The sequence below is a fragment of the Macadamia integrifolia genome, chromosome 9 (genome assembly GCF_013358625.1).
Source record: "Macadamia integrifolia cultivar HAES 741 chromosome 9, SCU_Mint_v3, whole genome shotgun sequence".
Classification (NCBI taxonomy): Eukaryota; Viridiplantae; Streptophyta; class Magnoliopsida; order Proteales; family Proteaceae; genus Macadamia; species Macadamia integrifolia.
The window spans coordinates 18,572,117-18,595,631 of NC_056565.1; the positions used below are offsets into that span (position 1 = coordinate 18,572,117).

The 23,515-nt window shown below is 40.6% G+C and overlaps 1 protein-coding gene and 1 non-coding gene across 2 annotated transcripts; both read left to right on the forward strand.

Annotated features, from left to right (window-relative positions):
• The first annotated feature begins 1,456 nt into the window (after positions 1-1,456).
• Positions 1,457-1,563, forward strand: LOC122090217. The gene has a single exon (XR_006143458.1). It is a non-coding gene; the product is annotated as a small nucleolar RNA R71 (small nucleolar RNA).
• Positions 1,564-6,544: 4,981 nt separating this feature from the next.
• Positions 6,545-8,122, forward strand: LOC122088502 (calmodulin-like protein 3). The gene has a single exon (XM_042657789.1). The coding sequence runs from the start codon at positions 7,371-7,373 to the stop codon at positions 7,821-7,823; it is 453 nt and encodes a 150-aa protein (XP_042513723.1). The 5' UTR covers positions 6,545-7,370; the 3' UTR covers positions 7,824-8,122.
• Positions 8,123-23,515: the final 15,393 nt, after the last annotated feature.

Sequence of the window (23,515 nt, forward strand, 5' to 3'; positions counted from 1 at the left end):
AATATTCACACTTGCGCCAAGGTCAAGTAAGGCATGCTCAATGTAGGTGTTGCCTATGACACAAGATATGGTAGGGCTCCCTGGAACCTTATACTTGGCTGCTATAGGCTGAGTAATTATGGAACTAATGTTACCTGCCAAGAAGGCCTTTTTGGGCACACTAGTGATACATTTGTGAGTACACAAATCTTTCAGTACCTTTGCATAGGCAGGGATCTGGGATATGGCATCCAAAAGAGGGATGTTCACTTCTACCTTTTTGAAGACTTCTAAAATTTTATCCATGGAAGCAGTCTTCCTTTTGTTTACCAAGCGATTAGGAAATGGGACAGGATGAACATAAGGACTGTTAGGGATTTGCCCCTATTCAGAAGAATCATTTTTGGTTTTCTTAACCAAATCATCTTTAGTTTCAAAAAAATCTTTAGGTTCATCAGACGAACCTGGAACAAGAGGCACACTTGTGTCCTCAACTGAAAGAGAGTTAACAGGAGTAATAAATGAGGAAGATTTAGGAACGCTCTGTTGGTACTCTCTACCACTCCTAAGGGCATAAACAACATTACATTGGTTAGAGGGCCCTTGTTGGGTCTGACCCTGTACTATATTTAGTGGTGCATTAATTAGTGCTTGTGAACTAACAGGCTGATGATGCCTAAGGTTAGGCTCTGGTTGACTGGGTAAAGTTCCCTTCTCCCTCTCACGCATAATTGAGACAACTTGGGTAAGTTCTCTCATAAGATTTTGATAGCTTGTCATGAGGAGGGCCATATTTTTTTCCAAGTCACTTATTCTACTTCCCTCTCCAGTGTTGGTAAACCCAGGGGGTTGCTGATAAGATGATAGGAGAGGGGCCCTAGGAAAACTAGCCTGAGGTCCTACATTTGACCTAGGAAAAGTATTTTAGAAAAAAGATTGTTGTGCAAAGGGAGGCCTTTGGGGTCCAGGTTGACCTTGATTATGAAAATTGGAAGGCACTGCTTGGTTGCTTTGATTCCAAGAGAAATTTGGGTGATTTCTCCATCCTGGATTGTAGGTGTTACTATATGGATTATTCTGGTATAAGGCATTAACACTATCATTAGAAGTGCCCCCAGAGGTGTTGGGGCATTCTTCTATGACATGTCCAGGGGACTGGCACCAAGCACAAATCTTAACCAAATTGACTGATGATGGCTCTCTAGGAACAATAGCCTCAATCCTCTTGATTAGGCTATCCAAATGGGCTTCCTTCACTACCATCCCATCCATAAAATATCCTTTCCCTCCTATGGTTCTTTCACTCTCTTGGGTGGATTCCCACTCACGGGTTTTGTCAGCTAAGTCAAGTAAGAATTCCCATGCCTTTCCTTTATCTGTAAAGGATGTGAATCCCTTCGGGCACATAGACTCTATCATTTGTTTAGTTGGGTAATCAATACCCTCATAAATTATTTGACATAAATGCCATAGGTCTAGGCCATGGTGAGGGCATTCTTGGAGTAGATCCTTGAATCTCTCCATAAGTTTGGAAAATGATTCACTAGGCTTTTGTCTAAACTGAAGGATATCACTTCTAAGCTTATTGGTCTTGTGAGTTGGGAAAAACTTCTTAAGGAAGAAAACTGTGAACTGTTCCCATGAGGTTATGGAATTTTTGGGTAACCCATACAACCACTTCTTAGCTTGGTCTTTCAATACAAAAGTGATAAACCTAAGCTTAACAGCATCATCAGAAAGCTGTTGGATCTTAATTAGAACACATACATCTTCAAATTCCCTTAGAAATAGGTATGCATCCTCAGATGTCAACCCATAAAAGTGGGGCAACATAGTGATGTATTGAGATTTGAGTTCAAAATTATTGTCCTGGGCTTGTGGTAGAACTATGCAGGAAGGTTGGGCTGTTCTAGCAGGGTAGAACCTATCTTTCAAAGATTTAGGTGAAGGGTTTTGCTGTTGGTCTCTCATATTGAAGGGTTTTAAAGAGAGCGAACGTATAGGGTCACTACTTGTTGGATCTCTTCTTCTAACCAATTCTTAGTATTACGTACCCACTTAACACTCATGCAATAGAAAACTACCCACAACTAAAGTAAGACAAGCACAAAAGAATGGATAGAAAACTTTTTTTTTAATGATTTTTTATTTTTTTGGATTTTTGGGAGCTTACCGGCAAGGATTCGGGGTTGCTCAGGTCAATTCCTGAGGTACTGCTACAAGGCAAAACTTATCTTTATCATACTGTGAGGCATGACGATCTCCACCGATACAACTATTATTGCAAGTTGTTCTTCTCAGGAATTCAATAAAAGAAAAGAAAAAATAAAACAAAGCAAACAAAACACTTCGATTTACCAAAAGAAAGCGAAAAATAACATGGAACTGTCTCCCCGGCAACGGCACCAAAAACTTGTTTGAGATTTAAAATGTAACCGCAAGCGTACGGATCAGAGTAGCTATGGGTCGAACACAGGGAGAGCAGCACTTTATTTTTTTATTTCTTTTAATAATGTGAAAGTGAACCGATTAATGGTTGTGATCTAATTCTAATTACCGTCCTAAACATATGTATCTAAAATAACGTCCTAACCATTCGTCATCTAAGAATTTAAAGACGCAAGACACACAATTAAAATTAAATAAATAAATAACTGAAAATAAACAACCCACGTAATTAAAAATAAATAAATAAATAAAGGAAAAAAATGCTAAAATAAAAATAAAGTAAAAGAAAGGGGATAAAGCTAGAGAGAGACTCACAAGTAGGTTTCTCTACTTAGCCCGAGGGATGCATCATAATATGAGCTTCCCTACTTGACCAGAGAGTCACTCTTACAAGGGTTTCTCTACTTGGCTTTAGGGAAAGTAAGACAATTAAAATAAAAACAATAAATTGATGGTTCTATGGCTAGGAGGGGCAAAGCCAACACATACACTAGCCATGAACCTTGTGGGAAAGGGATAACAATAATGTAACGACTGAAAATAAAAATCCTAAATTAAGAAAGAAAGGGTAGTCAGAAGAGGGAATGAGAGGGGGGAGAGAAGACTACTGAAGGAGCCTACTTACTTGAATCAATGCTTGAACTTGAAAAAAAATTGCTCCACGGCTCGTGATCTTGTCACCTAGATCTAAGCCTAGAACTATAACTTAAAAAATTACAACTCAATTGCATAAATCATAAACATAAAAAGGCTGAATAAGAATAAAAGAGTGCTTGCATTAATTGACATAAAAAACTATTACAAAAGTGATTAAAGCAAAAATAGAGAAGAACTAAAACTAAAGAGTGAGAGAGGGAGAGAGAGAGCAACTAAAAAAAAAAACTAGAAGAATAAGGAATTGTCTCCCCTCCTCTTACATGAGTTGTATTTATAGGGAATGGGGAGGTAGGGTAACAATTTTCTCTTTCCTAAAAGAGAGAAACCCACAATTGATTATGAGATCTTTTGAGACCAAAAGTGCTAAGGTGGAGGAGAGAGAAGAGAGAAATAAACTTTAAGAAATTTCCTATAATTTGTTTGCTTATTTTCTTTCCCTTTTTTTTTTCCTCCCTCCAAGGGACGATTTTCTTCTTGCTTTGTGTGATTTGGACAATTTTTGGTGATGATGTGGAGGAGAGAGAAGATTTGGACAATCTTTATTGCTCCTTTTTTTTTTCTTCTCTTCTTGCCTGAGTGAAAAGCAGGAAATCTTCAACAAAATGCTCTAAAAAAAACAACCATGAGATTCGAACTTGAGACCTCTTGTTGCGGTAGGGAATTTTGCACACCATAACTCACCAACTACACTAGGTAGTTGTTGTTACCAAAAACGAATCTTCAATCACTTAAGGATGTGGTCCATGGATCCTTGTTGGCATTTAAAATATTCCTTGTACCTCTGAGACAATTGCAAATGGGCTGGTTCTACATCTCAGTTCAGTTCTAATCCATTATTCTTTTTCTGGCCCGAAAAGAATAATCATTTGTACGGATGACCAAACGAATATGTACTTTTAATTGAACACGTCCATCTTGCTCAGAATTTCGTCCTCTTCGCAATCATGAAAAGAAATAGGACCTCTTTACGTGTAAAATTGGAGATATAGCGCCTGATAGTCCTTAATACCTTGAAAATATAAAACCTGCAAAAAGAGAGTAAAACCCAAGGTAGCTTCATTCTAAATATGTAAAATGCATGTTTTACTACCCTAGATTTCACACATAAATGTGCTCATCACACTACTTCCTAGTCCATTACTAAGTCTGATATCGGTGAAATAGTGCTACGCAATGTAGGTGGTATTCCCTACCCTGTATATTGGGCCTCAAGAATACAAGCTAGTTGCTAGTAGGAGTCAGCCAGTTCTGGTTAGAGCCTTGGTCCCCGGGCTAACCTCTAGGTTAGTAACCTCGGGTAGTCAGGTATACAACATGTTGTATCATGCTACAATCCATCCCTAGGTATAGTACGTCGTACCATGGAAGTATACTACTGATGAGGTAGCCACATATCGGAATTAATCAGTACTTATCCCCCTGCTGACAAGGGGTTGTAGCATTCGGGTGGTGATATCCTAACACACATAGTCTATATGATGCATAGTCATCATCCATCTCACACAATACCACAATGCACATTGGGCACTCATCAGTGTCCCAACTTACCTACCTTAACTATTCTAACTTCTCTATCCACCAACCTATGTCAATATAGATAATAGGTATATGCACACATCAAATACATGAGTTGCAGGCAAGACTATACTAAAAACACTCCATAAACAAAGGCAAGGCACCCACTCACCTTGGTATTTAAAATTAGAGAAATCCCTTTTTTTTGAGTTGGGTAGGTTTCCACATTGCAAGTCAAATTTCCTATTCCATAAAAGGTTTAAATCATTAAATATATACAAATTCTACTAGTTATTTGTTTTGAGTAGGGTATTTTGATTCTTAACCCATCTTGTTAGGTCTTAGACTAGGTAAAGGTGTCCCATTCCCACTTGAAACCCTCGGGATCAAGGTTTGCAAGCATTGAATTCAATTTAGTTATAGGCCATATAGTCCTAATTTATATGTATTTTAAGTCTCCAATAGGTTCAGAAGGTTTCACATCTATGCAGTAGCCTAACTGGCTTCTAGGACTTTAACCGGTGGGAGACAGTGGCGATAACTGGCTAGCCGGTCGTGTCCCGCCGGTTCCCCCTATTTTTTCAGAATTTGATTCTGCTAGTCCTATTCTTCTCTGTTTTGGCTAAATTCAGTTCCTGCCTATCTTCCATAGTACAAATTGATTATGTACTAAATTAATATGTAAGGTAAACTTCCTATGAACCCTCTATTGGCATTTAATTTCTAAAGCATGGGATAACAAGATTTAATTCTACAGAAATCTTAGGGTTTCACAAAGATTACTTAAATTCTGCAGCATTTAACCCTTATTCCACTTTGATTATACAAATTTTATTTAAATAATAAGGATTTCCATCTTCTAAGGCTCACAGGGATCAATTTCCAGTAAATTGGGTCTTTGGAACCTTCCCTAGGTTGGGGTTTTACTTATTGGCAAGTAATTATGGGGATTGCCACTGTTGGTAAAAATCCTAACCCTAGCTACCTTACTAGTACAAATTTTACTTTCCTAACCCTAATACAACAATTAAATACTCACTTAGTGCAGACTTGGTCCAATAATACCCTAAGATCGGTGAGTTCCTTCTTCTTCTCTCTTCTTCTTGCTGTTAAGGGTAACCACAAATCAAATTGTGAGTTAGGTGATGCCCTAACCCCTTTTATACTCCCTCCAGCGAATTAGGCTTAAGGCCTGTTTGGGTTGAGCCTTTAATTATATGATATATATATATATATATATATTTTATTGCATATGTTAAATCCCCACTGATTACTATCAAGAGAACTAGGAGGTTTGTATGGAAGAGAGGTGTGTGTGGGGCCCACAATTATACATAGAATCCAGAATTCAGGTTCTATCAGGCAAACTTGCTGGCCAGTTGTTATCCACTGGTTGGCCATTTCAACACCCCAATGTCTGTTACACCTCCTACATACCTAACCTCTTATAAGTTTAAATTTTACCTTACTGCCCACACCTCCTGTTGGTTTCTCCAGCATTGTTGGTAGGCTGAACAGGTACAAGTGGGGTGACTTCTCCCTTCTTGACATTCCACTGCCACCAACCAAGAAAGTATTGACCTCCTCTGTCTAGTACTCTTGCCAGTCCACAGGTAAGTCACACTAGTCAAGTTAAGATATTACAAAGACTAACGATTGTTACTGTGAAGAGTAATAGATTCTGGTATTCCTATACCCATCTCCACATTCATTATTGTGTATTTATGTGATCTCCAAGTGTTGTATAATGCGTGAATTCTATCAGCCAGTTTATTAGAAGTTGTAGAAAATCTTGAAAATGATATTTCAGAATGGCAATTTCATAATAGGCATTTAACCACTTAGGAATTTGAGGCTGAAATTCTATCAACTTTCAAATTTATTTATTTATTTTCTTGAAGGTAGGGAGGGGAAGGTAACAGTCAAAGAGGTTGGAACTTCTGGTGAACGTAGGGTTTGCGCACGGGTAGCCCTTGTAGTCATCCGTAAGATTAACTACTCTGTAACCCTCGTAAAGGAATCCCAAATTCCACCAATCGTGCCAACCTTCACATATGTCACAATCCTCCTATTCGCCCAGCTGGGTTACCCTTTTCGATTATCCAACGGCTCCAACGGTCCCCACAACCAGCCACACCGCTTGGCCCGCGATTAACGGTCCTCTCTCTCTCTCTCAAATTCAAGAAGGAGAAAAGCAACAACTCACGTCTTTGGAGATCCTGAAGAGCAGAAGAAGAACGCGTCTTTGTGAGATAATAATGCAAACCAAGGACAGCTATAAGGCCATCAATCTTAGAATCATTGTATCAACGGCTTTCTAGGGGGAACCCTCAATTTTTTATCCGTTGTTTCCTTTCTTAAGATCCTCAATTAGCTCCATTTTTTTCTCCAACATCACCAGTAGCCACCACAAGATGCAAATATTAGGCCTATATGCCAACCGTTCTGGTAAGGATTTTCCTTTTCTGTAACCTTCCTAATACACAGTCTCTCTCTCTATTTTGTTTCCCCTCAATAGACTTAAAAAGCATATCTGCCTACCTCTCCATCCCTTCCGTCTTCTTGGTTCTCCAATTCCAACTATACATACAAGTATATATAGAGAGGGGGATAAAGGGTCTCAGCTCTTCTACTTCGCCGTCGTCTTCGTCTTCGTCTTCGTCTTCGTCTTCGTCTTCATCTTTGTCATCGAAGTCGTCGCCGCCGGCACCCACATCCCACATCGGACATCCTACATCCTACATCCGCTAGCAAATTCAAAGTCGCTTATCATGGATCCGGCTGAGCTGAAGCGGGTATTCCAAATGTTCGACCGGAACGGAGATGGCCGGATTACGAAGAAGGAACTCAGCGACTCGCTACAAAATTTGGGCATCTTCATCCCAGATGATGACCTGGTCCAGATGATCGAGAAGATTGATGTAAATGGAGATGGGTGTGTTGATATCGATGAGTTCGGGGCATTGTATCAAACAATAATGGACGAGAGGGATGAGGAAGAAGACATGAGGGAAGCATTCAACGTATTCGATCAAAATGGGGATGGGTTCATTACTGTCGAAGAATTGAGATCGGTTCTGGCATCCTTGGGACTCAAGCAAGGAAGAACCGTAGAGGACTGTAAGAGGATGATTAAAAAGGTTGATGTTGATGGGGATGGCATGGTTAACTACAAAGAGTTCAAACAGATGATGAGGGGAGGAGGTTTTGCTGCCTTGAGTTGAAACGAGGATGGACTGCGCTAGGAATATAACTATTTTTGTTGGTGTGATTGAAAGGAGGTTGGTAGCTGGGGGCCGGAAATGGGAGAGGGCTTTAATTAGCCTCTAGAAATGGGCAGCAGCAACATTGGATTCAAGAATAGGATATGTTTGTTTCTTGGGAATTTTTTTCTTACTCTATTTTTTTTTGGGTGATGGGGTAGAGGGGAGGGAACGTTTTAGTAATATTGATTGATTTATCATTTGGTATTCTTAATTTAATTTGTTGATCCGGGGTTGGATCCTCCCTCCCATTCCTTAAATTTGATTGGCAATGTTTGCAGTCAAATCAAGCAACCCTACCAGGAGCCTTGCAATGAGACAAAAGCAACTTAACGGTTGTGCCAGATTCACCCACTTGCAATGGTTTCTTAACTATTTCTTAAAAAAGAAAGGAAAAATTACATGTATCATCCCTATATAAAACTCCTATATGACATATGAGTGATAATACTTTTTCCAAAAATTATTTCTATCCCCATTTTTCCGGATGGTGTTAAGTGAAAAAGATTTAGAAAGGAGGAAAAGATTGTATTAACCTCGTTATATCTCCCATATGATAGAAGTTACTCCAACACCAATCGGCTTCCTAATGTTATTGTCTGCGAGATTAGATACCACCACCTGAGGTTTTTAATCCTAAATTTAATTATAGACATCAAGCTATACTACTAAGCAATTAATGAAAGGTGTCACTCTTACCTGGTAAGCTTGGATGAGGTGAAGATCAAGCAGAGATCGGTTGTTTACTCGGAAGCCGGCAATGGTCTCGACGAGGCTGAGGCTTTGGAATGACTGCTAGATGACGATGGAGGCTAAGGAGTGGTTGTGACCAAGATGGGTCATTCTTTGTCTACTTTCATCCACAATCCAACCCCGTAAATTGGTATAGAGAGGTAAAGCTGTCATAGCTATTGCAGTAGAAAGGGAACATTAGGAGAGGGTATCAGAAACACAATGACTAGTAGGAAAGATGGTTAATTTATGTTAAAATATTGAAATTTTCGTGGTTAATTTGGAAGATTATGTAGAAATTGGATATATAAGTTTTGGGTAAAAATATAAAAGATGTGGATGCATCGTTTGCTTAAAGATAAGTTCAAGAAACATAGAGTGAGTAGAGAGTAAAGAGAGAGAGAGAGAGAGAGAGAGAGAGAGAGAGAGAGAGAGAGAGAGAGAGAGAGAGAGAGAGAGAGAGAGAGAGAGAGAGAGAGAGAGAGAGAGGAGCTCACCTTGCAGGTCGTCATGAGTCTTCGGATGATCGATTGTAGATCACCGGAGAGTCGTCGGAGATTCAGCAGGGTACTCTCTCCTATGGACATCTTGGGGAGAAAGAAGGGTTTGGAACAAAGGACTTGGAACTCTAATTGAAGGATAAACTTATCGTCTTACACTTCGTTAGGAATATTTTAGCCATTTATCAAAATTTAACGGAATTCAACTCACGGAATGAACTAATCTCTTATAAATTTAGTAGAGTGGAGGAGGTATGTGTGATTTTGTAAAACTTTGTTACTCACTTGTCATTTAGGAGTTTTTTAGGAATGGCACATGTAATTTTCTCAAAAAGAAATGGAGAAACCCCTCTAAGCCCTTTATCATAATGAAACACCAAGATAAGAGAGAGAGAGAGAGAGAGAGAGAGGATGAGAAATAGCAACTCCTCATAATTAAAACGTCATAAGAGTTCAATTCCTTTTTTTTGATAGAGGAGTGAACTTGTGTCACACCCCGTTCACACAGAACCGAACCGGTGACCAGGTTAACTCCGGTTAACCCAAACCTGCCAGGATCATCTGATACAGTACCCAACCACAGCATACACACATCTAAGATAAACGTTCAAAAGTTTAACGGAAGACTTAATTTACCTGTAAATACCCCCAATATACTTGATACCCAAATTGTAGTATATAGATAAATACATGTGGACCCGCAGACATGATATTTACACAAAAGAATAACAATTCACGTATCAAGTACACAAAAAGGGGTCACCAAACAAATCAAAAAGTAAAATCCTGTACAACGTCAATACTGCGGTCCCGCAGCACAGCCCTCGCACGTACAATCCGTACCGTGCTCATACTCCTCGGGGACCCACCAATCCTCATCGGGAAACTCAACTGTGGGGCCCGACCCTTGATCTTCAGGCCGGTGACCTGCAAAATCATCTAAAAGAGGTGCGCACGTGGGATGAACTCACTAGCTTAGTAAGTGAAAAGGACCACACAACAATCCACACAACAATCACATCTATATGCACTACATGCTATGCAATTCATTTTAAACCTCATCCACCTAAACATTACTAAGTCTTTGGTTTAGTGCTACTACAACCACAGTGCGCGTATACTCCGGGTATGAGCCGCGAACTCTATCCCACGATACGCCCATAGGCCTGTCAGAGAAGGCCCACCGTGAGTACTCGGAAAAGTAAAGCATGCCGACTATCGGCTCTCAACATAAAAGTAAATGACAGAAAGTAAAGGTGCTGACTCCAACAATTTAAAAGCAGTACGATTGGCCCTCTTGAATATACCACTGAGGTTGCCGACTGTCCTAATGACCAGCCGGGCGTATGTCTAACCGCCACAGTGACCCGACACCCGCGACCATTGCTTCCCTCCAAGTGATAACCCAACACCTCAACCCCTGTTGGGAAGGGTCGTAGCATGGGAAGATGATAACCCTAAACCGCATGCTCCTATATGACATAGTACGATCGCATAATGCCACCGCGTCCCATTCTGCAGGCCACCAATGCACTTGTTTCCAAGTCGACTATGGCATTTAGTCTAATAATGTATCATGCACAGTGATCCCATCATTCATCACATAAGTGCATCAATCATTTAGCATTGAGAAAGTAAAACACAACACACTTGTCATAATCATATGAGGATGACTAAGATACACATAATTTGCATGATGACAAGGCTAGTCTAGATACAATTGAATGATGCCAAACAAGCCTTAAAATAAGGTCAAACGTCCTCTCCCCACTTACTTGTTGTGTACAAAGACTCACGCCCGGTACGGATGAGATTCGACGCGAGAAACGTAAATTTTTGTGAACCTATCATAAGTGAAGGGAGTTAGCATTTCACCACTTTGGGGTCAAAACTAATAAGATTCGATGGTTAAATCATGTTTAGAATCATAAAAGAAGGTTGCACGTCCTTTTTGGGTCCATTCGGACACAAAAATCACGTTGGTGGCCTCTTGGATGGGTCGGATAGCCCACTTGTCATGGCCCACCGGTCATCTCAGGTGGGTGGGTCGGCCCGCCGGTCGGCCCGTCAGTGGGGACCTAGGGCCTGCCCTCTCAGGAAGGTGCCCTCAGGAGGGCCATTTGGCCCACCGGTCTCAGCCCACCTGTGAGGGCGGAATTTTGCCCTCTTCTTTGAAACTTTCCCCAACCTTTGAGAAATCAAATGGGGCTTTTCCAATCACATTTTTCACACTTTCAAAGTCTTATAAGATGATTCTAACCTAGATCTAAGTTAGATTTAAGGATTGGAAAGCCATCTTACCTTCCTTGCTCAAGAACTCTTTCAAAACCCCAAAATCACTTCTTAACTCAATGAATCACCAATGCTTCTCAAATCTTGCAAACACTTCTTCAAATCCTTCAAAATCAACACATATACCATCTATTAAACCTTAGATTCATCATCTCAAGTGGGATTTACAAGATCTCAAGGAACTCTACCCAAAGCAAGGGTTTTACTTTGGTTTGGTGAAAGTTTAAAAAGCATAGCCTTTGCTCACCTCCAAACGTAGATCTCGTGTTGGGGATCACTCTTCCGGTGTCGGAATGGGAAGATCAAACCTTGGCGCCACTTAAATCCATTTGTTCTTCCTCTTCCTTCCCCTTTCTTCTTCTTCGTTCTCTTTTCTCCCTTATTTTCTCTCTCCTATTCACTCTTCTCACCAAACTCCTTAATGTAATAAATGAAAAAATGAAAACACAATAATTCTATTTATACTTTTTAAAACACTAGTAACCACATGGGTGGGTCACTCAGGTGGGCAGATGCGCCCACCTGTGACCGCCCACCTGAGGGCCGAAAATGGGCCAACAAGTGGGATTTTAATGGAATTCGACTCTCGGCATATATCACACTCTCGGCACAAGGTATATTATACGTATGCACTTTAGGATATGGCTACATACCAGTATTATCCGTACATGATTTTATGATACATGCATGTGCACGGCTTGGGTACACCCGTCTCCTCTGGCGCTGACTCGAACTTGTCTAGCCAACCTATGTTCAAAGTCACCCTTGCCATCATGGTCCATAAGGAACCCGCCTTAACCCTCTCTGGTTCGGGTCCTGCATGGTTAAACTGGGTCAACCGTGTAATTAGACCAGGTTTAAAAAGTAGGGTATCACAACTTGGGTAGAGGTTTACACACCAAATTTTATCACCCACCCCGACAGTGATGACAAACAGGGAACAGTCAAGGTTCGTGCTTCACATCGGAAGGAAATCTAGGTCTTTTTTGATGATCAGGGCACCAACAACAAATCGAGCCCCCACAGGCATCCTGAACCCTAATCCAACCCTAAGCCTGGCAATAACCCTAATTTTGAACCTAGCAACGGCCTGAATCAGTCCAAAACCCTAATTCGGCCCTGGGCGAGTTTTGAACCCGATCTCGTGGCACCCGATATTTATGTGTAATATATTGATGAACTGATTCTAAGTACTCTTTGATGGTGTGGGAATGAGATGAATAAGGATTATCGAAAAAACCATTAGCGGGAAAAGGGAAAAATTCCCCTCTTTACTAATCTCGATTTTATGAGCCAAAAATGTCACACCCCGCCTCCACTCACCTGGAGGCTGGTGATATGGACAAACACATGTGTCCACAATCCATCCAGGATCCATGATGCAGTACTTTAAGTTCATAAAGTTATGAAATAATTCTACAATCACATAGATAATAATAATCAAAATATAAACAATTGGTGATGTCTACTGATATTTAACATATATACCCAAAAGAAAGTTTTCACAGAAGAAACAAAATTACAGTTAAGCCCTTAGGGCTACATCTGATAAGTACAAAAAGAATAAAAAATGGAAGATGAAACTCTCATCCTCAGTGTGCTCCAAATGCACAATCGTCACATACGCATCTGTCCTCATGCATAACCAGCTCCTCATCCCAAAGGTCACCTTCGTAGAGAGTTGGCTCATCTATCACAGACTCCGGATGGTGGCCTGAATCAATATCTAAAAAGGAGCAACAACGGGGGTGAGCTTCCATGAAGTCCAGTGAGGGGTACACACAAACATTTACAACAATTCACGAATAAAAACAATATAAATGCCTAACCAAAACAATATAAATCCATTTAGATGAATGTAATGACATGATCTGGTTATTAGCAAACAATTCTAAGCAACATATTCTAAGTCCAAAGTGGGTATTGGTGCTACTACAACACAGGTGGTATCTCCAATCATGAATGTATGTTATTGACCCCCGAGGATACAAGCTAGTTGCAAGACAGGAGCTTGCAGGTCTCGGCCCGGAGAAACCCTTCAGGTCACCTCGCAAACCCAATATTAATAATCACCCATAAATAACTCATCACCGAATCAAACATCGCATGATGGTTTGTCACTATGCCGGTAGCCCCCACCTCAGTCACCGAAAATCATCTCCAGCCTCAATCCATTGGATTGTAGGATTAGCCAATACATAAACCCCTATTGGCAAGGGCTGTAGCACCCGAGTTATTTTTCCTAGCCCAATGCAATCTAGTATGATTGAGTCACATCACAAACAATTTCACACTCCTTGTGGACGTACAGTACCAGAACCAACCTTCAGCCACCCTGTACCCCACACTCACACACCATGGGCATGCAGTGCCGGAACCAACCTTTGGCCACTTGCACCCCAATCTCACACACACACACACACTCTTTCACCCTGGGCATGCAGTGCCAGAACCCAACCTTCGGCTACCCTGTATCCTAGTCACACACACACACACATGCACAACCACAATTCATACCATGATGCCACATCAACGTTCTCCATAAGAAACAAGATTATAATATGCAAAAGGATATGATCATCCAAATATGTAACATGATGTAAACATTCCATAAAATCACATAAAATCCCCTTTCTTATAATATCAAGTATTAGTGAACATCCAATGATCTCGTGCCGCGTTGTCCCATCACTTCTTGGTTCTACTCCTAGGATACATAAGGTTGTTAAGTAAATTAGTTATTCATAGGGAAGTGGGGCCTTAGGGTACACGTTCTAGCTTCATTTCTTATTTTCCTTTTTATTTGAATAGTTCTCAAGTTGGGGTTTTTATGATTGTAAGGCTAATTTATATGTGGGGGATGTTCACCCACCTCAATTAGCTTAGATTTAGAGTGCTTAGTGGGTTAGTTAAGATAGGGTTACACAATATACCAAATCCCTAATTTTTACAAGTCTAGGTTAACGAAAATTGGGGAAAATCGGTTAAGGTTCATGTAGTGACCACCAATGGTTTATGTAGTCATTATAAACCACCATTCATGTGTTTGATTTCATTTTCCCCAACCCAATTTTGGGTTTGAATGGTTGGTTAAGTAAGATTTGGGCAAAATTCATTATTCTAGGTTTTAGTTGCCCAAATTTGGGGTTTAACATGGGGATTTCCTAAAGGAAGGCTCATAGACTCAAATTGATCCATTAACCTTACTAGGGTAGGTCCCCTAAACTAAATCCCCCTCCCAATTGGTAGTCTTGACAAATGGAAATGCGGACTTTTAGGAAATTTGGGCAATTTCTCCATTTCTAGGTTTTGTGTTGCCCAAATTGGGGGTTTTTTATGGAGCTATCTATGGAGAAGGTCCATACACTCAATGTGTGTAACTAACCTTGCTAACTAGGTACCCCACACCGAATCTCCAAATCAATTTTGTAAATAAGATATGTGGGTAGGGAGATTTTGGTTGGAATTCTCCATCTTTCTTAATAGAGGAGAGGAAATAAGAGAGAGACTAGCGTATGGAGCGGGTAGAATGAATGGAACTTACCTTAGTTGGTAGGATCCTTGCTCCTCATTTGCTTTCTCCTTCCTTGCTCTCCTTCTTTCCTTCTTCTTCTCCTTCTCTTGTTCTAACTTGGTAGGTAGAAAGAAATGAATGACAAGAGTCTCTATTTATAGCCACTTAAGTTAACTAAGGGTTGTTTGGGAGAAAAATGGGTTTTTATCCTTTACCCGTTTAAGTTATAATTTGGGATAATGAGCCTACCTTGGGGTGTCCCGATATATTAATCTATTTCTTATTATGTTGGTCCATCATTGTGGATGGGTTTGGGGCACACGGGTGCTAGGGCTTGGGCCCCACGATCAAATAATCTGGTTTTGACTTGTATACTCAGTGGTGAAGGCTGAATTGGTATCCCTTGTGTGGAAATGGATACCTTAAGTTGAATGGGCCTTCTTAAGGTGTTTCCAGTGTGTGGGCCCACCTCTTGTATGTTTTACTATTAAGGCACGGAGATTTTCTCGTGAAGTGTGAGGGTTTGGGCTGACCCTCTCTTCCGTGTCTGGAACCCCTTCCAATTGTTAAGGCACGAGTAGTAGGTACAAGTGGGGTCGTCCTTCCATTCCCTACAAAATACTGTTGCTACCCAGTATTCATTGGTACTGGTGTCCTCCGGTGCCTCATTTGTACATTTAAAATAGGAAATTTTAGGGCACAAGTATAACATTCCCTCCTCTTTATAAGAAATTTCGTCCCCGAAATTTGACATACCTAGTAATCCGAACAATTAGGGATATTTCTCTTTCATTTCATCCTCACGTTCCCAAGACACTTGTTTGGAGTGATTCCTCCACTTGATCTGTACAATGGAAACAGTTCGATTGCGAAGAATGTGGTCTCTCCGGTCAATGATCTCTTCCAACTATTCCACGTACCTCCAATCGGTGTCAAGCTCCAGGATACATTTTTCGAAATATAAGCTGGATCAAAAATGTATTTCTTGAGTATGGAAACATGAAATACATTATGAGCTCCTTCCAATTCGGGTGCATAGCAACTTGGTAAACTACTGCTCTGACTCGACCCAATATTTCATAAGGTCCCATATATCGAGGACTTAGCTTTACCTTCATGCCGAACCTCTTCACTCCTCTCATTGGTGAGACTTTCAAAAAAAAATTTATCACCCACCTCAAACTCTAAGTGCTTCCATCACTAGCATAACTTTTCTGTCTTGATTGAGCTGCCATGATCCTTTTCTTGATTACATCCACTTTTTCATAAGTGGCCTGGATTAGTTTTGGGCATAGGATCCTTCTTTCTCCAACTTCATCCCAATGTAAGGGTGTTTTGCATTTCTAACCATACTGGGCTTCATAGGGTGCCATACCTATAGTAGCCTGGTAGCTATTATTATAAGAGAACTCTATGAGTGACAAGTTCTCATCCCAACTATAGCTCATGTCCAACACACAAGCCCACAACATATCTTCTAGAGTTTGTATGGTCCTCTCTGACTGTCCATCTGTCTATTGATGTAAGGCTGTGCTAACGTTCAACTGTGTCCCCATTGCTTTCTGTAAACACTTCCAGAACTTAAAGGCGAATTTGGAATCATGGTCGAAGATAATACTAACTGGTACCCTATGAAATCGGACAATATTGTCCATATACAACTGAGGTAACTTCTTAATGGGATGAGTAATATTTATAGGAATGAAGTGGGCCACTTTGGTCAGCCAATCTACAATTACCCAGATTATGTCATTTCCCTTCTAAGTACGTGGCAGTCTTTTGACAAAGTCCATGGTGATGTTTTCCCACATCCATTTTGGTATGGGTAGGGGCTGTAACAAACCATGTGGCCTTTGTCTTTCAGCTTTGATTTGTTGGCAATTGAAACACTTTGCTACTTGATAGGCTACATCGACTTTCATGCTGCTCCACCAATAGAACTTCTTCAAGTCCTTGTACATTTTTGTACTACCTGGATGGATCAAGTAGGGTGAATTGTGAGATTCTCTCAATATCAATTCTCTCATATCTTCATCCTTTGGTACAAAAAGCCTATCCTTGAACATGAGGACTCGATTTTAGTCAACTTGAAGTCCAAGTCCTTTTGTCTTCCTACCTCGATGTCGTTTACTATCTTCTGAAGACCTTCATCTGATCCTTGGGCAGTTTGGATTTTCTCCATAAATGATGGTTGTATCATAAGTGTCACTAAAGTCACTGTCACCTCAATTATTAATAGCTCCAAGTCCATTCTTATAACTTCTTCAATTAGCTATTCATTCACAGTCAAGGCTGCTAGGGACGGAGTCTGGAACTTCCTGCTCAATGTATCAGCTACAACATTGGCCTTTCTAGGATGGTAATGGATGTTGCAGTCATAATCTTTCATCAGCTTCAACCATCTCCTCTGTCTCATATTCATCTCTTCTGGGTGAAAAACTATTTTGGACTTTTATGATCATTGCAGATCTCACTCTTTTCACCATATAAGCAGTGCCTTCAGATCTTTAAGGCAAAAATTACCATTGCTAGCTCTAAGTCATGAGTGGGGTAATTCTTTTCATAGTCCTTCAGTTGTCAATATGCATATGCTACAACTTTTCCAATTTGCATCAACACACAGCCTAGGCCCAACTTAGATGCATCACTATACACCACCATGCCGATGTTGCCTTTTGAAATAGTGAGTATTGGAGTTGTTTCTAATTTTTGCTTCAATTGCTGGAAACTTTCTTCGCATTCCTTAGATCATTCAAATTTTACTCCCCTCTGTGTTAGTTAAGTCAGAGGGGCAGAAATGTGTGAGTAATTTTCTATGAACCTTATGTAGTATCCCACTAATCCTAGGAAACTACTGATCTCATCAACATTCTTGAGTGTCTCCCAATCTACTACAACCTTTACTTTTCCAGGATCAACTTCAATTCCCTTTTCTGAGATAACATGCCCTAAGAAATGTACTTGAGTAAGCCAAAATTCATATTTACTGAATTTTATATACAACTGCTTCTCTCTCAACCTCTGCAGTGCCAATCTCAAGTGGGCAGCATGTTCCTCTTGGCTTTTCGAATAGATCAAGATGTCATCGATGAATACGATGATGAAGTTTTCTAACATATTATGGAATACTCTATTCATCAACTCCATGAACACTACAGGTGCATTGGTTAGCCCAAATGGCATAACTAGGAACTCGTAGTGTCCATAGCAAGTCCTGAATGTTGTCTTCTTGATGTCACATTCTCTGATCTTGAGTTGATGGTAACCAGACTTGAGGTCAATTTTGGAGAATGTGGTTGTACCTTGGAACTGATCAAAAAGATCGTTAATTTTGGGCAACGGATATTAGTTCTTGATAGTTAACTTATTGAGTTCCAAATAGTCTATGCACATTCTCATACTCCCGTCATTCTTCTTGACAAAGAGTACCGGTGCTTGCCATGGGGACACACTAGGTCGGATGAACCCTTTCTCCAACAAATCTTGTAATTGTTCCTTCAACTCCTTCAATTCTGAATGTGCCATCCTATATGGGGCTTTGGATATAGGTGCTACCCTAGGAATTAAATTAGTAGTGAATTCAGTCTCCCGTCTGGGGGTAGTCTAGGTAAGTCTTCGAAAAACACATCTAGAAATTCCTTCACTATTTCTATTTCCTCTATATGCTTGTTCTCCTTAGTTGTGTCCACTATAGATGCCAAGTAAGCCTCACATCCTTGTTCTAACAACCTTGTCACTTTGAGTGAAGATATCAATAGCTTCTTAGACTTCTTGACCTTTCTTCATATTGTAAGCAAATTCCCCTCCTTCGCAGAGTTTGAATAAATTTTTCTTCTCGGCATATAGAACACATGGCTTTTAGGCGGATAACCAATCCATGCCTAAGATGACATCAAAGTCATACATCTCTAGCTTAATCAAGTGAGCAATCATGTCCCACCCACAGACTTGAATGGGACATGGATCATATATCTCTTCTAATCCTACTTCACTCCCAGTTGGTGTGCTAACAACTAACGTGTGTGTCAACGCCTTTGACTTAATATTCATCTTTGCAGCAAACGTTGGAGATACAAATGAATGTGATGCACCAGTATAAAATAAAATGTATGCAGGGATCATTGATATCAGAAAAGTACCTATAACAACTCCAAGTGATGCCTTCGTATCCTCAATAGTCAGTGCATACACTTTCCCTTGGGTTCTAGCTCCTTGTGGTGCTTGAGCTGGACAGATTGTTGATAATAACTGCACTGGTCTAGCTGGTGCTATGTATGTGTCACCTGGCCTCCTTTGTGGGCAATCTCTAGCAAAGTGCCTTGTTTGCTGGCAAGCATGACACCTGTGTAGAGCCATTTGTGACTGTGTTGTAGTAGGCCTAGATGGTGGTGGAGTTTGCCCTACCTCTGGCCTTCTAAACTGACTAGAAGCTGTACTAGAGTATGTTCCCCTACCAAACCTGCTAGGTGCAACTGAGCTTCTTCCTTGTAGAGCTTGGTAGCTCTCACTCTGGTTATCTTCAATGGACTTAGCAGCCTGAACCACTTGGGCATAGTTGTGGAGGTACTGAGCAACCAACATAGCTCCAATGGTGGGTCTCAACCCCTTCTTAAACCTCTTGGCCTTTGCATGATCCCTCTTAAAATGCTCAGGTGCAAAGAAGAACAACTTCTCAAATTCTTGTTGTTATTCCAACACTAACTTGGATCCCTGTTTCAGATCCATGAACTCTATCTCCTTCCTCTTCTTCACATTATCTGGGAAGTAGTTGTTGTAGAAAACCACTTTAAAGTGTTCCCATGTGAGGTTGAGCTGTAGGGTCACTAGTATGGGCTTAGTGGATTTCCACCAGGCATTGGCCTCATTTTGGAGCTGCTAGTTGGCCATAATAGCTTTTGTTCATCCGTTATGCATAGCACCTCGAAGACCTTCTCCATCCTCTCTACCCATTTCGTGGGTGCCAAAGGATCTTGTGCAATCCCACTAAAATAGGGAAGCCTAAACTTTTGAAACTTCTCCATCAATTTCACATTATCCATGGCCATAGGCATTATGACTTGGCTTTGTGGTGTCATCTACCTCTGTGGTACTGGTTTGTTAGGTTGTGTGGTAGGTTGCACATTAGAGCCTTCCGGATGGGCTGTGGGGTGAGCTATGGGTGTAGGGACTTGCTATACTTGGGGAACAACTATAGGGGCAACATTAGGTACTGGTTGTGCCTGTGGAGTAGCATGTCCCTCTTGAGTTTGAAGCATAGCATTGATCTGTGCATTCAGCCCCATGTAACCCCTACATCAACCCTTATAATATGTTGCCCATGATTGAAGTTACATCCTAAGCAGATAGTATAGGTGGGACAGGTGGGGCTCCCAGTATAGTGGGTTCGGCCACTGCTTCCCTATCGGGTTCTAAAGGTGGTGATAGGTCAGCAACAGATGATCTAGTGGTCCGGCGTTGCCTTCGGGTGGTCGTCCCACTTGTGTATAAGCTTTCCTTAGTACCATAGGAATTACCTGTTTTAAGAAAACACAATCAATTCCATCCAAATTGCACCATCTAAACTAAAATTATACATGCATAGAAATTCAATTTTCCCATCTATGCATGCATAAAAAAATCATCCTATTCGGGTAAATTTTACCTCCACCCCTCTGGTGTATGTTTTCTAGGATCTTATGTTATTTTACTTGTCTCCAATTGTTATGAAGTTCCACCTTAAATGTCTTCCTTACAGGTGTAGATCGTAATGGAAGACTTGTAACTTGTTTTGAGTTCTTCAACTTCAGAACGATCTCTATAGGAGAACTCAATGTGCTAATGTTTTCCCTCACTTTTAGCCTTTGAAAATGATAAACAATACTCAATTAATTTTTTTCCTTAAAGGCCATACGCGGGGTATTTATGTAGGTGATTATCAATCCTAAACTAGGTAGGAGTATAATCAAATTTGGGAAAGAAATATGGCCTAAAAGACATATTTTTCCTCTATCGGTAACTAACGGTTCCTACCAGTAGTTATCAGATCATGGGATTTTTGAGTGAAAACCATCCGATGGACCTTCGGCTAACCGGTAAGGTTATCAGAAGGCATTCGATAGTTACTGCCAGGTGCCGGTTGTTGCCGGATAGCCTCTGTCGATCTGGTTCTAATAAATTTTCTGATCACAGAGCTGTACCGGCAATTACTGAATCCTACCGATAGTTACCGCCAGGGTTCTGTTGGTTTGGTTCTGATGGATTTTCTAGTCACAAAACTGAATCGGCAATTATAGGTTCCTACCAGTAATTAACAGTAAGACTCTAATTTCTGGCCTAATAGACTGCGTTTATTCAAACAGCCATAACTTTTTCATACGAGGTCCGACTGACCCGATTTAAGTTGCATTGGTTCTATAGCTCAATGGTATACATTTTTTCTATCAGACTTGACTTCAAAATCAGTCCTTTAGTATAACTAAAATACCCTTGAGTAAGAGCCTTAATGTTACCTTAACAAAGGGTTGTGTCTTTTCCTTCTTACTTCTTGAAAATTTTCCCCTTTTTCCTAAGGTGTAAGACTTATGTTATTAAATGGAATTATCAGTTATCGGCTTCTACACTCAACTTGTCTCCTATGTGTAAACCATGAGTTATGCATTTATCTCCAAGCTTTTATTCATAGCCTAATCACCAGGATACCTAGCATTTCATAAGTTTATGACTTATAACAGAGTATCGCGCTTTGATACCACTCGTTGTCGCACCCCGCCTTCACTCACCTGGAGGTTGGTGACATGGACAAACACACATGTCCACAATCCATTCAGGATCCACGATGTAGTACTTTAAGTTTATAAATTTATGAAATGATTCTACAATCGCATATATAATAATAATCAAAATATAAACAACTGGTGATGTCTAATGATATTTAACATATTTTACCCAAAAGAAGGTTTTCACAACAAAAATAAAACTACAGTTATGCCTTTAGGGCTACATCTGATAAGTACAAAAAGAATAAAAAATAGAAGATGATACTCTCATCCTCAGTGTGCTATGAATGCACAATCGTCACATATGCATCCGTCCTCATGCATAGCCAGCTCCTCATCCCAAAGGTCACCTTCGTCATAAACACTGGATGGTAACCTGATTCAACATCTAAAAAGGGGGCAACAACAAAGGTGAGCTTCCACGAAGCCCAATGAGGGGTACACATAAACATTCACAACAATTCATGAATAAAAACAATATAAATGCCCAACCAAAACAGTATGAATTCATTTAGATGAATGCAATGACATTATGCGGTTATCAGCAAACAATTCTAAGCAACAGATTCTAAATCCAAAGTGGGTATAGGTGCTACTACAACATAGGTGATATCCCCAATCATGAATGTAAGTTATCGATCCTTGAGGATACAAGCTAGTTTTGAGACAGGAGCTTACAGGTCCCGGTCCAAAGAACCCCTTTGGGTCACCCCACAAACCCCTATTAAAAATCCCCCATAATATACCTAATCACCGAATCAAACATCGGGTGAGGATTTGTCACAACGCTGATAACCACCACCTCGGTCATTGGAAATCGTCCCCAACCTTGGTCCGTTGGACTGTAGTAGTAGCCAGTACATAAACCCCTATTGGCAAGGGCTGTAGCACCCGGGTTATTTTTCCTAGCCCAATGCAATCTAGTATGATTGAGTCACATCACAAACAATTTTACACTCCACATGGGCGTATAGTGCTTTAACCAACCTTCGGCCACCCTATAGCCCACACTCACACACCATAGGCAGGCAGTGCTGGAACCAACCTTTGGCCACCCTACACCTCAATCTCACACACACACTCTCACCCTAGGCATGTAGTGCCGGAACCCAACCTTCGGCTACCCTGCCTGTAGTAAAAATCTATTTTTCCTGGGTGGGGCCCACATGCCTACACCCCTGAGCCTCGCACTTACCCCTATGTGAAGGTCCTAATACTGATCAAACCTAACCTAATAGGTCAGTGATTGGTGGGGTCCATCTATGAGAAATTAATTTTAGTTTTATGTTTCCAAAAATCAGTTTTAGAAATTGATTTTTGGGATTTCAACCAAATGGGCCCTAAGGACCCTTTGGCTGGATTGTAAAGGAAGATTCAGCTGCTGTTTTCACCTTAGTTTTCTGTATGGTACGGTAAAACAATAGCAAAAGAAAGAGAAGAAGAAGAAGAAGAAGGAAGGGAAGAGAACTACGAATTAGGGGCTGCTGTACCTACTACTGTGTCTACAGAATTAAGGTAAGAACTTTATCTTTAATGGTGGTATAGTAGGGTAGCATGTTAGTGTTTAGGGGTTTCAATGGTTAGGGGCTGCAATTCAATTCCTATGGATTGAATTCAGCACCCTATGGCAGAATCCCAATCTTAGTAAGGATTCAGGGATGTAATTAAAGTAAATCCATCCTTGTAAACCCTAAACCAAAGGGGTTTCAGTATTCATGAGGAATTTATGCAATTTGGGACTCTAGTAGGGTGTATGTGGCTGAAAATTCTGCAGAAAAAGTGTGGTAGAATTTTATTGATTTCAGAATTGGAGAAGTAAAATTTATTAATTTACATTCTTCCCCACAACCCATTTATTGG

Bases quoted from the DNA above. Each gene is read 5' to 3' on its own strand.
- LOC122088502 (XM_042657789.1), top strand. From the start codon at position 7,371: ATGGATCCGGCTGAGCTGAAGCGGGTATTCCAAATGTTCGACCGGAAC.